The sequence below is a fragment of the Bicyclus anynana genome, chromosome 27, assembly GCF_947172395.1.
Source record: "Bicyclus anynana chromosome 27, ilBicAnyn1.1, whole genome shotgun sequence".
Classification (NCBI taxonomy): Eukaryota; Metazoa; Arthropoda; class Insecta; order Lepidoptera; family Nymphalidae; genus Bicyclus; species Bicyclus anynana.
The window spans coordinates 1,080,346-1,094,196 of NC_069109.1; the positions used below are offsets into that span (position 1 = coordinate 1,080,346).

The window sequence follows — 13,851 nt, forward strand, 5'->3', positions numbered from 1 at the left end:
TAATCCAGCCCTTACAGTAGTATCGCTGTTAAAATGGAGTAACTTCGCCCGTTTTCCCAACACTTCCCTTCACTGCTCTGCTCCTACTGATCGTAGCGTGATGAAAAGTATACTATAACCTGCCCAGGAGTATGAACAAGAATTGTCCAAATTTTCGTTAAAATCCGTCGAGTAGTTAACCGACTTCCAAAAAGGAGGAGGTTCTACGTTCGGCTGTATGTATGTTTTTTTTTTTTTTTTTTTTTTTTTTTTTTTTATGTATGTCCAGCGATAATTCCGTCAATTATGGACCGATTTTCAAAATTCTTTTTTTGTTTTGTAGGGTTTACTTCCAGGGTGGTCCCATTTTTTTCATGTCAGGATCTGATGATGGCATCCTGGAGAAATTGAGGGAAACTTTCGAAAGTTGTAGAGACGGCTAGTACGTTTGTTAGTGTTTCCATAAGGTATTTTAAACCACTACAACTTTATGAAGGTTTGGAGTTGGTCTGATGATGGAGCCGAAACATAGGCGATGGAACTCATCAAGGATTTACAGCAGTCACCTTTTGCTTGGGCTTGATTAATTTGTATTGATGAGTACTTTCCACCTATATGGGTTGTGACTGTATTAAGGGTCTGGTGATGAAGACGAGGGACAGTGAAGAGAACTCCTCGACGGTTCACAGTAGCTACCTTGTGTTTGGACTTGATAAATTTGTATTGATGAGAACTTACCACCTAAATGGATTGTGACTGTATTAAGGGTCTGATGATGAAGACGAGGGACAGTGAAGAAAACTCCTCGACGGTTCACAGTAGCTACCTTGTGTTTGGACTTGATAAATTTGTATTGATGAGAACTTTCCACCTAGAAGGATTGTGACTGTATTAAGGGTCTGGTGATGAAGACGAGGGACAGTGAAGAGAACTCCTCGACGGTTCACAGTAGCTACCTTGTGTTTGGACTTGATAAATTTGTATTAATGAGAACTTTCCACCTAGATGGATTGTGACTGTATTAAGGGTCTGATGATGAAGACGAGGGACAGTGAAGAGAACTCCTCGACGGTTCACAGTAGCTACCTTGTGTTTGGACTTGATAAATTTGTATTGATGAGAACTTTCCACCTAGATGGATTGCGAATGTATTAAGGGTCTGGTGATGAAGACGAAGCACAGTGAAGAGAACTCCTCGACTGCTCACAGTAGCTACCTTGTGTTTGGACTTGATAATTTTGTATTGATAAGAACTTTCCACTTAGATAGGTTGTGACTGTACAGACGCAGAGGGTATGCTAACACTAAAAATAAAAAAATAAAAATTTTAATAAAAAAAATTCAACCGACTTCCAACTCAAAAAATAACTTTAACTAAAAAGCAAAAAATAACATCCTACCTATGTGCTACCTTCTGATCAGTTTGAAGGCGGTGCCAAGCCAGTGTCGTGTTTTAATTAAAGCTGTTTCTGGAATAACCACAGAAATTTTGTAGTTTAAATGTATTTAATTAAAACATCACTGGCTTGGCACCGCCTTCAAACTGATCAGAAGGTAGCACATAGGTAGGATGTTATTTTTTGCTTTTTAGTTAAAGTTATTTTTTGAGTTGGAAGTCGGTTGAATTTTTTTTATTAAAATTTTTATTTTTGTTTCTATAACGAACATACAGACAGACAGACGAAAATTTTACCGATTGCATTTTTTGCATCAGTATCGATCACTAATCACCCCTGATAGTTATTTTGGAAATATATTTCATGTACAGAATTGACCTCTCTACAGATCTATACTAAGAAGCTGAAGAGTTTGTTTGTTTGATTGAACGCGCTAATCTCAGGAACTACTGGTCCGATTTGAAAAATTCTTTCAGTGTTAGATAGCCCATTTATCGAGGAAGGCTATATTTTATCTCCGCATTCCTACGGGAACGGGAACCACGCGGATAGTTGTTTTGTACCCCCTGATAGTTATTTTGTAAATGTATTTCATGTACAGAATTGACCTCTTTACAGATTTATTATAAGTCTAAATTATATTTAGATTGTATTTATTTTATTTGTATTTGCATTTGTTAGGGATTTCTAAGATTTTTTTTTATTTTTTTTTTAATCTTTACAAGTTAGCCCTTGACAACAATCTCACCTGATGATAAGTGATGATGCAATGTAAGATGGAATAGGGCTAACTTGTTAAGAGGAGGATGAAATCCACACCCCTTTCGGTTTCAACACGTCGTACCGGAACGCTAAAGATTTACCGATCAAATACGTAGTTTACAATATAAACTTTTAAGTCAACGAACCGTGCGAGTATATAGCATCCGCCCACCACACCACGTTCGTTCCGATGGGTGGTTTCAACGACTATCTCGTTACAGGATGTCCATCAACAAATAACAATAGGATGGTTTTTTGAACTTGTATATAAACTAAATAAATATATACTAACTAGCTGACGTCGCGCGGTTTCACCCGCGTGGTTCCCGTTCCCGTAGGAATACAGGGATAATATATAGCCTATAGCCTTCCTCGATAAATGGGCTATCTAACACTGAAAGAATTTTTCAAATCGGACCAGTAGTTCCAGAGATTAGCGCGTTCAATCAAACAAACAAACAAACTCTTTAGCTTTATTATATTAGTATAGATGTTATAAATGCGAAATTAAGTCTGTCTGTCTGTTACCTTTTCACTTTTAAACAGCTGAACCGGTCAAGGTGAGTTTTGGTATAATTGTAAATGGGACTTAGGAGCAAAACATGGGGTACTTTTGACCCTAAAATATAAATACAAGGGTGTGAAATATGGGTTGAAAGTTTGTGTGGAAAGTCCTTAATTTTTTAAGGTACATTTGTAAATTTTGATATGTGTTACTAAAAAAATACTAAAAATAATTAAATTCAAGGTTTTTAAAAATTGTACTTACAGTTTGAAAATAAATTTTTAAGTTTTTTTTTAATATAAATCGTACATGTTTGAGTTATATTTTTGTAAAATGATTAATGGGCTATTTATTATACAAAACATGCGAAAATATAAATAGAAAGGAGTGAAAATAGGGGATGAAATAGATAATCAAGCGCACGAGGTCGCGGGCGTCTGCTAGCACTTACATTTATTTTTTGAATAATAATAATAAATAATAATCATCAACCCATATTCGGCTCACTCTTCAACACGAGTCTCCTCTCAGAATGAGAGGGGTTAGGCCAATAGTCCACCACGCTGGCCCAATGCGGATTGGCAGACTTCACAGTTACCCAACCATAACAATACGGGTCTGTTCTCTACATGGTAAGTGACCTTCGTTTTTGCCAGTTATCAAAGTTAACAAAAACGCACTTTTTTTAGATACCACACTCGTGATTACGTAGCTTGCTGATAATGAAACGTTTCTGGGTTTTTGAGATAGCCGTGATAGCCCAGTGGATGTGACCTCTGCCTCCGATTCGGAGGCCGTAGGTTCGAATCCGGTCCGGGGCACTTACAACTTTTGACGGCCTCCGTGGCGCAGTGGTATGCGCGGTGGATATACAAGACGGAGGTCCTGGGTTCGATCCCCGGCTGGGCCGATTGAGGTTTTCTTAATTGGTTTAAGTCTGGCTGGTGGGAGTATTCGGCCGTGGCTTCCATCTTAAATAGGGATGATGACAGTTTTTGTATATAAATTAAGAGTATGCTAATAGTAAAGCAATTTTGTAAAAGTAACAGGGTATCTGCGGTCATTACTTTCGGAGCTACAGGGATTTAAAGGGTCAGATTTGCGGCGCTGCCGCGGAGCCCTGAAAAAACCCCCATACAAAATGGTACGAACTAATGACGTCGTAGGTAATGTAATGATCGTTAGATTTGTATGTGCGTTCAAACAAAATCACTAATATCTTTGTTATTTATGCGTTTATGTTAATAGTTCATTTATTGAAAAATGTCACATTAAATGTATGGATCTAAAACTGTATGAACTTTTATCTAATTACGATAAAATATTTTTAATAGATTTGAAATTTTATAATCTTATTTATTATGCAAATATCCAGTCAATCTTTGCTTTTTATGTATAAATTAATTAACATTGACCTTATTTACCCGAATTTATTATAAAAATCAATACATTCCAACCTAGTCATCATCCCCATTTTGTAAGTCTCTGCGTGTGTGAAGTCTGCCAATCCGCATTGGGCCAGCGTGGTGGACTATTGACCTAACCATTCTCATTCTGAGAGGAGACTCGAGCTCAGCAGTGAGCCGAATATGGGTTGATAGTGATGATGATGAAACATACACATCAAGTATGGCTTAGTATAGGTGTCAAGAGTGAGCTGTAGGTTGTTACACTAAGTACAATAAATACTTAAGCCGCTTTAAAGTTCTTATCTTTCTTGGCTTAACAGGCTTATAGGATAGGTGTTAAATTGCACTGAGCAAGCAAAGGTTATTGTATTAACTTAGCAAACTACTGTAAATACAGTTTACAGTAACTATATTGTAAGTTGTGGTTAACCAAGACTGTGATGGACCTGCCAATGCATAGCTTTAAGCAATGTGTTAAAAAACATTTACTTAGTCGAGGGTACTACAACATTGATGAGTTCCTTACTGATAAGGATGCTTGGAGGGCGTTGGATCAGCTACCACCTTCACACAGGAAGTAAAACTATAGGATATTGATATTTTATATTTTTTTTTAAAAGAGCAACAGTTGAGTTTCTTGCCGGTTTCTTCTCAGCTGAACCTGCCTTCCGAACCGGTGGTAGAATCTTTACAAATAGTCAACTGACGTATCAAAAGTGCTTGTATACTGAGCCTACTTGAAATAAATGAATTTTTGATTTTTTTGATTTTTGATTGTGAACCTCCTCCTTTTTAGAAGTGGGTTAATAAGTAATGAAATAACATGCATTTTCTACCTTCATTCCTAATTTGTTTATTTAAAAAAAAAATACATGAAAGACAAAGTATTTTCTTTTTAACACGTTTATATTATCTTCACTTACGTATGTTAATTAACTATGTATGTAAAAAAAACTTGAAATCTTAATTTGACCCACTTCCCGGTCTTCGATTAGGATGAAATTTTGCACACGCTCTGAGTTCTGATGACAATACATGACTAGCTAGGAAACGTCATTACAAATCCAATATGGCGGCCTCCCCAAGATGGCGGACTGGTTATTTGAAAACTACCCACGTAACAAATAGTTTTTGTTTTTTTTTTATTCTTTACAAGTTAGCCCTTGATTACAATCTCAAATGATGGTAAGTTATGATGCAATCTAAGATGGAAGCGGGCTAACTTGTTAGGAGGAGGATGAAAATCCACACCCCTATCAGTTTCTACACGACATTGTGCCGGAACGCTAAATCGCTTGGCTCGTCTTTGTTGGTAGGGTGGTAACTAGCCACGGCCGAAGCCTCCCACCAGCCAGACCTGGACCAATTAAGAGAACCTCAATCGGCCCAGCCGGGGATAAAATAGTCCGTGACTTAAATCCAATATTTGTAGTTTTTTGTGCTAAAAGTTATGTAGTTTTTTAAACTATTTAAAGTTATTATATTATTTTTGGAACAGCATCTAAATTTTAATTGAACCATTATAATACAAAAATAAATAAAATTACTTGTCTATATGGTAATTTTTTTTTTTTTTTGTTCTATTATCCTCGTGCGATCAGTCGACAGACTATGAGCAGAGGTGTTGTAAGTAAATTTGGCGGTTAAAAGCAATCTTCCCCAGTGGGAGCAGCTCCATCTAAATGTTATTTATGGCTTTCAATCAAATTTGCCGTCTTTTCAAGTGTTGAATCGTCTGTGGTATCGTTAACTGTACAGCCAGGTGATTCGGATGGTTTCTGAGTCTGGCTTTGTACTTGATGTTATTGGTTTTTATTTCTTCTTTTACTGTTGGCATTTCTAGATGTTCGTGAATTTCTGTTATTCGTAGAAACCACGGCGAGTTCGACACTTGTTTCAATATGTAATTTTGCGCTCTTTGTATAATGCTAATGTTGGAGTCGCATGCTGAACCCCACAATTGGACTCCATACATCCATACTGGTTTAATTATTGTCTTATAGACAAGTAGCTTGTTTTCCAGGGACAATCTGGAGTTCCGAGCAAGCATCCGATACAACCCCCTATATTGACGGTAGATCTGGTCCCTCTTTGTTTGGATATGTTTTTTCCAAGTGAATATATATGGTAATTAGATGCGGTATAGATCATCCATTGTTATGATAATTTCATGCATTACAGTGTCAACATGTATTTGCCAAACAAAAGATATACTGTTTACCTTTGGCTAGTACTGCAAATTCATAGTAAATTCAAACTACTGCTAATTTATAATTTTAATTCAATAAAATATAATAGATAAAAAGCCTGCAATAGCGAGATCTTTGTTAATATTAACTGACTTCCAAAAAAAGGAGGAATTTCACAATTAGACGCATATGTTTTTTTTTTCTTTTTTTTACCTTGTAACTTCGTTATATCCAATTAAAAAAATTCTGCTTTTGTTTGAAAGACTATACTTCCAGATTGGTCCCATTTGATTTTCATGAAAATCGGTTCAGTAATTTTGTGTTAAAATGAAAATAACTGAAATAAGTGAACAATATTGCTGTACTGTGGTGCTTTCAGTGACTATACTAAGACATACTAAAATACAAAATGAAAAATCACACTCTGATTCGATCACGCAGAGATACTCCTAACATAGCTCGTTCCATCGCCCGCTGTGTGACTCTGAGCCTTCTCATGAGGCCCATAGTTGGCGACCAAGTCTCGGAACCATAGGTCATCACTGCCAACACGCACTGTTCTATTTGAAATACTAATTTGAATATTGAGAGGATCTGACCTTTCAACACAACATGTAGAAATAAATGATTTTATCTACACTAAGTATGAAATATTATAAAGCAGAAAAGTTTGTTTGTTTAAAGGCTAAGGAGAAGAAGAATAAGAAATACTTTATTGCACACAAAAATACAATTATAAATTAAAACAATAAAAAGATAAATTAAACTTAGCATGCAAAGGCGGCCTTATTACTAAAAGTAATCTCTACCAGGCAACCCCTGATGAGAGAGCTAAGATCTTACTTGTTACTTTAAGAGATTGTTTGTAGCAAAGAGACTGTCATGCATTTTTTTTGTTTCTGTTTTTTCTATAATCATATTTTGGTTTGTGTGCAAAAAATTTTTCTTCATCTTCTTATAATTTACTTTGTTTCTGCAGATTTTTACCAAATTGAATGATTTTAGAAATACAGAAAAAAAAATAGTTTACTGTTTAAATATGCTGATAATGAGAAAACACAAAGATAAGGGCACTATGCAGATTATTTCAGTATCTTCTATCTATATTTGTAAAGAGGTAAAGTTTGTGGTAATCTCTGGGTCCACTGAACCAATTTTGAAAATTCTTTTATCACTAGAAAGACACATTATTTTTTAGTGTCATAGGCTATATTTATCCCAGTATACTCACGGGAACCAGAACTACGCGGGTGAAAACGTAGGGCGTCGACCTCTTTTACATATACAAAGAATCCTGTGATTTATAAAGCTCAAGTTGTTCTTTAATGTGTTTTTTTAGTTTTCCAAATGATAATATTGAAAATATTTTACATTAAAGTACCAGGATACAATGAAATAGTAGGCGTTGTAATGGAAAACATCTGTTGTCTGATGAAATTGCAAATTCTAATTACAACTTGAATTCAACATTGTGGCATTTGTATTTTGTATAATCTTTAATTAGGTTGTTAAGTTTTACCTATTATTTTGTTATCGTATTCTAAGTAACCCCAAAGGTTGAATATTAATTAATTATCAATCGTGTGCCCACGACAAAATACCTAAGTTGCCAAGGACACAGCTGTTTGCAAAACAATTCTAACTGCGCACTTTAGAGAGGAAACGATTGAAATAATGAGTACGTTTAAAATAGAATAGAAAATACAAATATAACAATTAATCATTCATGATTCAAATGAAGAAACTGTTGTTTCGTCATACGAAGTAGGAACCAGTTGCATATTTGTATGAGACATCCATTGTTTATGTACGTAAAAGGAAGCTTACCACTTAGATCCTCGATCGTATTCAGTTTTCGTGCAGCCATTCTCGATTTATTCCTCACTGCACTGCGAAATGTTTATTTTACAGACAATCTACACTTTTAAGATAAAGTTACAAGGCAGATTTGCGTTGTAATTTACAAGAAAAATATGCGCGGCGAGCGATTTCGCAAGAAATCCTTTGTTTTCTGTTTTGATTCGAGTTTGTTGACAGAAAAGGTGCACGTATTTCGTGTCGATTATTTTATCAGCCAATGGGAGATTGGAGCGCTGTGTTAGTGTACTCGGATTGGCTAACGAGATGTAAACAAAAATAATGTTGTCGTAACAAAAAAAATACTGCATATAAAAAAATTAAGGAAGATTGGTTGTAGACATGCATGCAAAGCCAATATATTACTCATCTATTCATGCAAATCGCAAACCTCTGCGTAGCGTAACAACTAGCATAACAATTGGAAATAAATTATAGTTCGTCTTTTCAAATACTTTAGAATAAAATTACACCTATACTCTGTCTACGGATCGGTTTGTAAAGATGCTTAAAAAAGAAATATGAAAGCAAACAAAAACAAATAGCTATTTCGCTTGGTACCGTATTCAAACCAATTCACTACTTAAGCAAGTAATATTTCATACTATAGACATGTTACGTGCCTACTGCAAAAAGCGATCCGAATTTAGTTACTCCACTGAGCAAATGCATATGTTTGTGTTATCAGAGCGGACTAAAAGTTTACGACGTGTATATTACATTAGGATGGTTTTTTTCACTTTTTGTGTACATTTTTGTGTAATAAGAAGTTTTTGAGTAAGGTTTTCGAGTTTTATAATAGTAATAACCGCTTTGTAGCGTAACGCGTTATGGCGCCACTTTGAATGGCTTCCCTTTCTGTCACACTTACAGCAGCAGGTTTATGTTATTTCACGCACAGCACATGTTACTTTTTTTATAATTTTTCATTCTAATTTTCTTGAAGTTTGCAATATGGTAACACTAACTTTGTTCTACTTTTACCTTGGATTGGTTCATGGTTCTCTTTCTATGAAAATCTTCTTTTTTTTCGTAGTTCGCCAAATTAGTGATGACGTTCCGTAGTTAATTGTAAATTAAAAAGATCATTTTCTAGAATATTATTGAACAAAATGAATGCAAACACCAATGAAGATGAGAATCAATCGTCTATCGTCCCGGATATTATAGAAAGTCCACGGTAAATATAATATTTTAAGTGTAAAATGATGTTTTCGGTGCCCCGTGCTCTAGAAATTGTATGACAGCTGATCGGTTGGCGCCAAAGTCAAAGGCGGCAAACGCGTGTTATTATCATTTTTTCACATAAAATGCGTTAATAAAGTGAAGCAATTGTGTTGTTTATAGAAAAAGGATGCGTACGGATAACTTGACGCGCAAAAGTTGGAGTTTAATGGACAGGAGGCCAGACACGGAGGTGAGTTTTGTTAAGTTCCCGCTCTTTTCTACTTCACACTTAAAATTTGTATTAAAAGTGCAAAATTACTGTTAATTAACACCGTAATTTCATAACTTATGACGATTCCTACCATTATTTCACTCTAAAAGCATATTAAATTGGTTTTAAATACCCTAAAATTGAGACGAAACTTGTGGGAGTAGAGTAGGTATTTATGGTTAACCATCGTATTTTGTCGATAAAAGCTATGATGTTGCAATATTCCTGACTATAATACAAGTATTCTCTCAAAAACTAAGCTAATACTTCAGTATTTAACTTTTATACATATCCGCGCGCTTGTTGTTCCCGTTGCCGTGAGAATATGAGGATAAAATATAGCATAAGAAACTCACAAAAAATGTGGGTTTCTAGTGGTGAAAGAGTTTTCGTAATTGGTTCTGTAGATCCAGATATTATCATCTACAATACCACAAACTGTACTCAGCTGTTTTACCGGCTATGTTCCCATTCTCATGGTGGAATATGGGCGATAAATATAGTATAAGATACTCACAAATAACATGACTTTCTATTGGTAAAAGTATTTTCAAAATTTGTTTAGTATATTCAGAGATTACTTCCCTACAACTTGACAAAGTCATATACCTCTTCAGATGATTAGTAGGTATACATAGAGACATGATAGCCCAGTAGATATGAGCTCTGCCTTTGATTCAAAGGGTGTAGGTTTGAATCTGGTGCCGGCGAATGCACCTCTAACTTTTCAGCTATGAGCATTTTATGATATTAAATATCATGTGCCTCAAACAATGAAGGAAAATTTCTAATTCAAGAGAATTTTCTTAATTCTCTGCGTGTGTGAAGTCTGCCAATCCGCATTGAACCAGCGTGGTGGACTATTGGCCTAACCCCTCTCATTCTGAGAGAAGACTCGTGCTCAGCAGTGAGCCGAATATGGGTTGATAATGACAATATACTAATTATTATTATATAACTCAACTTGATTGTTTGACACAGATTAAATCATTTAGCAGCAAATATTTTGCTTATTAGTAAAATTTTTGAATGTACAATATTTTTAGCTGACACTTTCAAATAAAATATGGCTAAGTCAGTGAAATAGACTTTGCCACCTTATATATATAATTTGCATCATTATCAATCAATGGACGTTCACTGCTGGACATAGGCCTCTTGCATGGACCTCCAAACACAACAGTCTTGAGCCTCTAGAAACACAGTGGCTTCCTGTCCGACTTATGGATGTCTAACCATTCGGTTCTGGTTAGATTTTGTAAAGGCCTGTGTCGGGCTGTAGAGACACTAGCGTGGAAAAATCCAACAATGCAATTGACCAATCTGCATGCCCAGTGTTGTCATTTATCTACCTTGGGGACAACCTTGCAATGTATACCTTAAAAATTTATTTTATTTAAATTCCCTTGACAAAATGCATCACATTTTGTCAAGCATCATGAGTAATTCTGGATGCCTGAGAATTTCCTTAATAGGGATGATGACAGTTTTTTAAATTGTATATAAATTAAGAGTATGCTAATAGTAAAGCAATTTTGTAAAAGTAACAGGGTATCTGCGATCATTACTTTCGGAGCTACAGGGATTTAAAGGGTCAGATTTGCGGCGCTGACGCGGATCCCTGAAAAACACTCCATACAAAATGGCACGAATAAGTGACGTCGTTGGCTCGCTGATCGCTAGATTTGTATGGGCGTTCAAACAAAATCGCTAATATCTTTGTTATTTGTGCGTTTATGTTTATAGTTTCTTTATTGAAAAATGTCACATTTAATGTAAGAAAGCTAAAACAGTATGAATTTTCATCTAATTATGATAAAAAAATTATAGATTTTGAAATTTTTTATTTTTATGTATTTTGCAAATATTCAGACGATCTTTGTTTTTGATGTATAAATTAGTTAACATTGCCCTTATTTACACAAATGTATCATAAAAATTGATATATTCAAACCTAGTCATCATCCCCATTCTCGATGTGTGTGAAGTCTGCCAATCGGTATTGGGTCAGTTACAGAAAGACAAAAAGACCACATCAATTTGTCGCTCCGTTTTGCTGAAACACAAACAAACAGACAGACAGACACACTTTCATATTTATAATATTATTAGTATGTATTTTCTTGCAAGGTGTTCCAAGAAATGGGTGTTAGCCTTTTAGAGCCTGACGACGGAGACAGCTGCGACACTATGCCTGTTAATAATGTAAGTTCATGGTAATGTAGCTGTCCATTTGCAAAATGATTTTAAAATCAGTTAAGTTTATCACGAGGTTCCTCTACATTCTCCAGTGAGAAAACGAGGATAACATTTAGCCTATGTTACTCGCTGATAATGTAGCTGTCCATTTGTAAAATGATTTTTAAAATAAGTTAAGTCGCTGACGCCGCGTGGTTCCCGTTCCCGTAGGGATACGGGGATAATATATAGCCTATAGCCTTCCTCGATAAATAGGCTATATCAATGAAAAAATTTTTCAAATCGGACTAGTTCCTAATATTAGCGCGTTCAAACAAACAAACTCTTTAGCTTTTTAATATTAAGTATAGATATTCCTACTAATATTATGAACGCGAAAGTTTGTATGTATGTTTGTTTCAATGTTTGTTACTCTTTAACGCCGCTACTACTAACCTAACCTAACCTACCCACTATGATTAATTTTAAATATGTTTCATTACGGCTTGTTATGGAAGAGCGGAGTCTTCTGTCACAGGAGTGTACAACTCTTAAAAGAAGACTCTAGCCTTTAATTATTTGTTATTCGATTGATGTTACTGAAATAAACTATTTTTATTTATTATTATTTATTTACTAAACCGATTTGGCTGAAATTTGTAATGGAAATATATTTTACTCTGGATTAACACATAGGTTACTTTTCATCCCAGAACAACCATGGTTCCCGAGGGATTTGTGAAAGTCTAAATTCCTCGACGACGAAGTCGCGGGCGTTGGCAACTTTGTAACACTCCCGATGGTGCGCGCGGGCCTGGGGGCGTGTGAATGAAAACCCCACGACTGATGCACGTCACTTCCCCGCACGCACAATTTCACACCTGCGCAGCCTTTCCCCCTGTCGCTCGCATATCATAGGAGTGTTATCAACGAACGCCAGTATTAATATAATATAGATAATATTCATAATTTTCCACAGCACAAATCAAGCCTGAAGCGAAAACGCGACATAGAAAACGTAAACCCGAATGTGAACGGTATAATAACGTCTCCCCGGGGCAAATTTAGCCCCAAATCTCCGCGGGGCAAGTTTAGCCCCAGCCCGGGGTCGTCGAGGATCAAAAGCCCCAGGAGTTCTGAGAAATGTGAGTATTTACCACAGAATATTAAATATCGTGGAATTCGCTGGTGATAATGATGATGATGGGGCATGTCTTAGATGAACACACCTATTGTTACTAGTTCCTCCATTACAGGAAAACATCAAATATATCGATTACAGTAGGTATTAATATTCATAATTTATGTTATTGTAGGGGGCAGCTATCAGTGTTGGTTTAAATAAGACGACTTAAGCTCAGTTGTTTGTTAGGCAGCGTAGACACCGTCACGCTGCCAGTCGCGTTAGTGTTTTTGTGCAGAGAACATGTCGGGCAGGGAAGGTATAAGTATGTTTTGAAGTGAAACTTCTTTAGGCGCATGAGGGTAAAAATTTTACAGATGTAACGTCACGCCGGTATGTAACGGAAGTGTCGAAAAAGAGAGAGAGAGAGCGATCGAGACCGATTGAGAGAGTGAGACAGGGGGAACGTACAATGAAGCAACTAGCCGTGGAGTGAGAGTAGGGAGCGAGCAAGTGAAAAAGATTGAGAGAAAAAGTGAGACAGCGAACGTCGTATCACGCACAGTGCTATGGAGTGAGGGAGAGAGCTATAGTGAGAAAGATTGAACGAGAGAGAGAAATCGCGCAATGTCAATATTAAAGAAATAAATTGAAAAAATTAAATTTATAATTTATATTAATTTTCAACACTTTTTATATTTTAATGACAATTAAATTCCTAACCTATCTTCCTTTTTCCCTTCCTCTTAGTCCCGGAAATGTAAAGTTTTAGATTTGTACAAATATAAACGAGATTTATAAATTAGTTCGCCAAAGAAGTTTCACTTCTGACATGTGTACACAGTACGCACGCATTTTTTTTTCTTTTGTTTCCAGTCAAGCCGCTACAGCCGTCAGACCAGATCCTGGAGACGAGCATCTGTGACGCGTACCAAGTAGACGAGGAGACCCCGGTGGCGCAGTCGGTGAGCGCGGACTACAAGGGGTTCGGTGCCGCGACGGCTGGGAGGACAC

The 13,851-nt window shown here is 36.1% G+C and overlaps 2 protein-coding genes across 3 annotated transcripts in view; one reads left to right on the forward strand and one right to left on the reverse strand.

Annotated features, from left to right (window-relative positions):
- Positions 1-8,292, reverse strand: part of LOC112049548 (BCL2/adenovirus E1B 19 kDa protein-interacting protein 3) — a 45,459-nt gene extending 37,167 nt beyond the window's left edge. The window contains exon 1 of one of the 2 annotated variants that reach the window (XM_052890300.1): positions 8,069-8,290. In XM_052890300.1, the coding sequence (XP_052746260.1) occupies positions 8,069-8,108 (40 nt within the window). In that variant the 5' untranslated portion in view covers positions 8,109-8,290. Of the gene's footprint in view, positions 1-8,068 lie in introns of both variants that reach the window. The other variant, XM_052890302.1, reaches the window with a different exon arrangement.
- Positions 8,293-9,070: 778 nt separating this feature from the next.
- The window catches only part of LOC112049566 (S-phase kinase-associated protein 2), a gene marked incomplete in the record, with an annotated part of 12,707 nt that continues 7,926 nt past the window's right edge, over positions 9,071-13,851 (forward strand). The window contains 5 exon segments of the mRNA XM_052890294.1: positions 9,071-9,278; positions 9,446-9,515; positions 11,667-11,741; positions 12,694-12,859; positions 13,714-13,851. Coding sequence (XP_052746254.1) covers positions 9,211-9,278; positions 9,446-9,515; positions 11,667-11,741; positions 12,694-12,859; positions 13,714-13,851 — 517 coding nt within the window.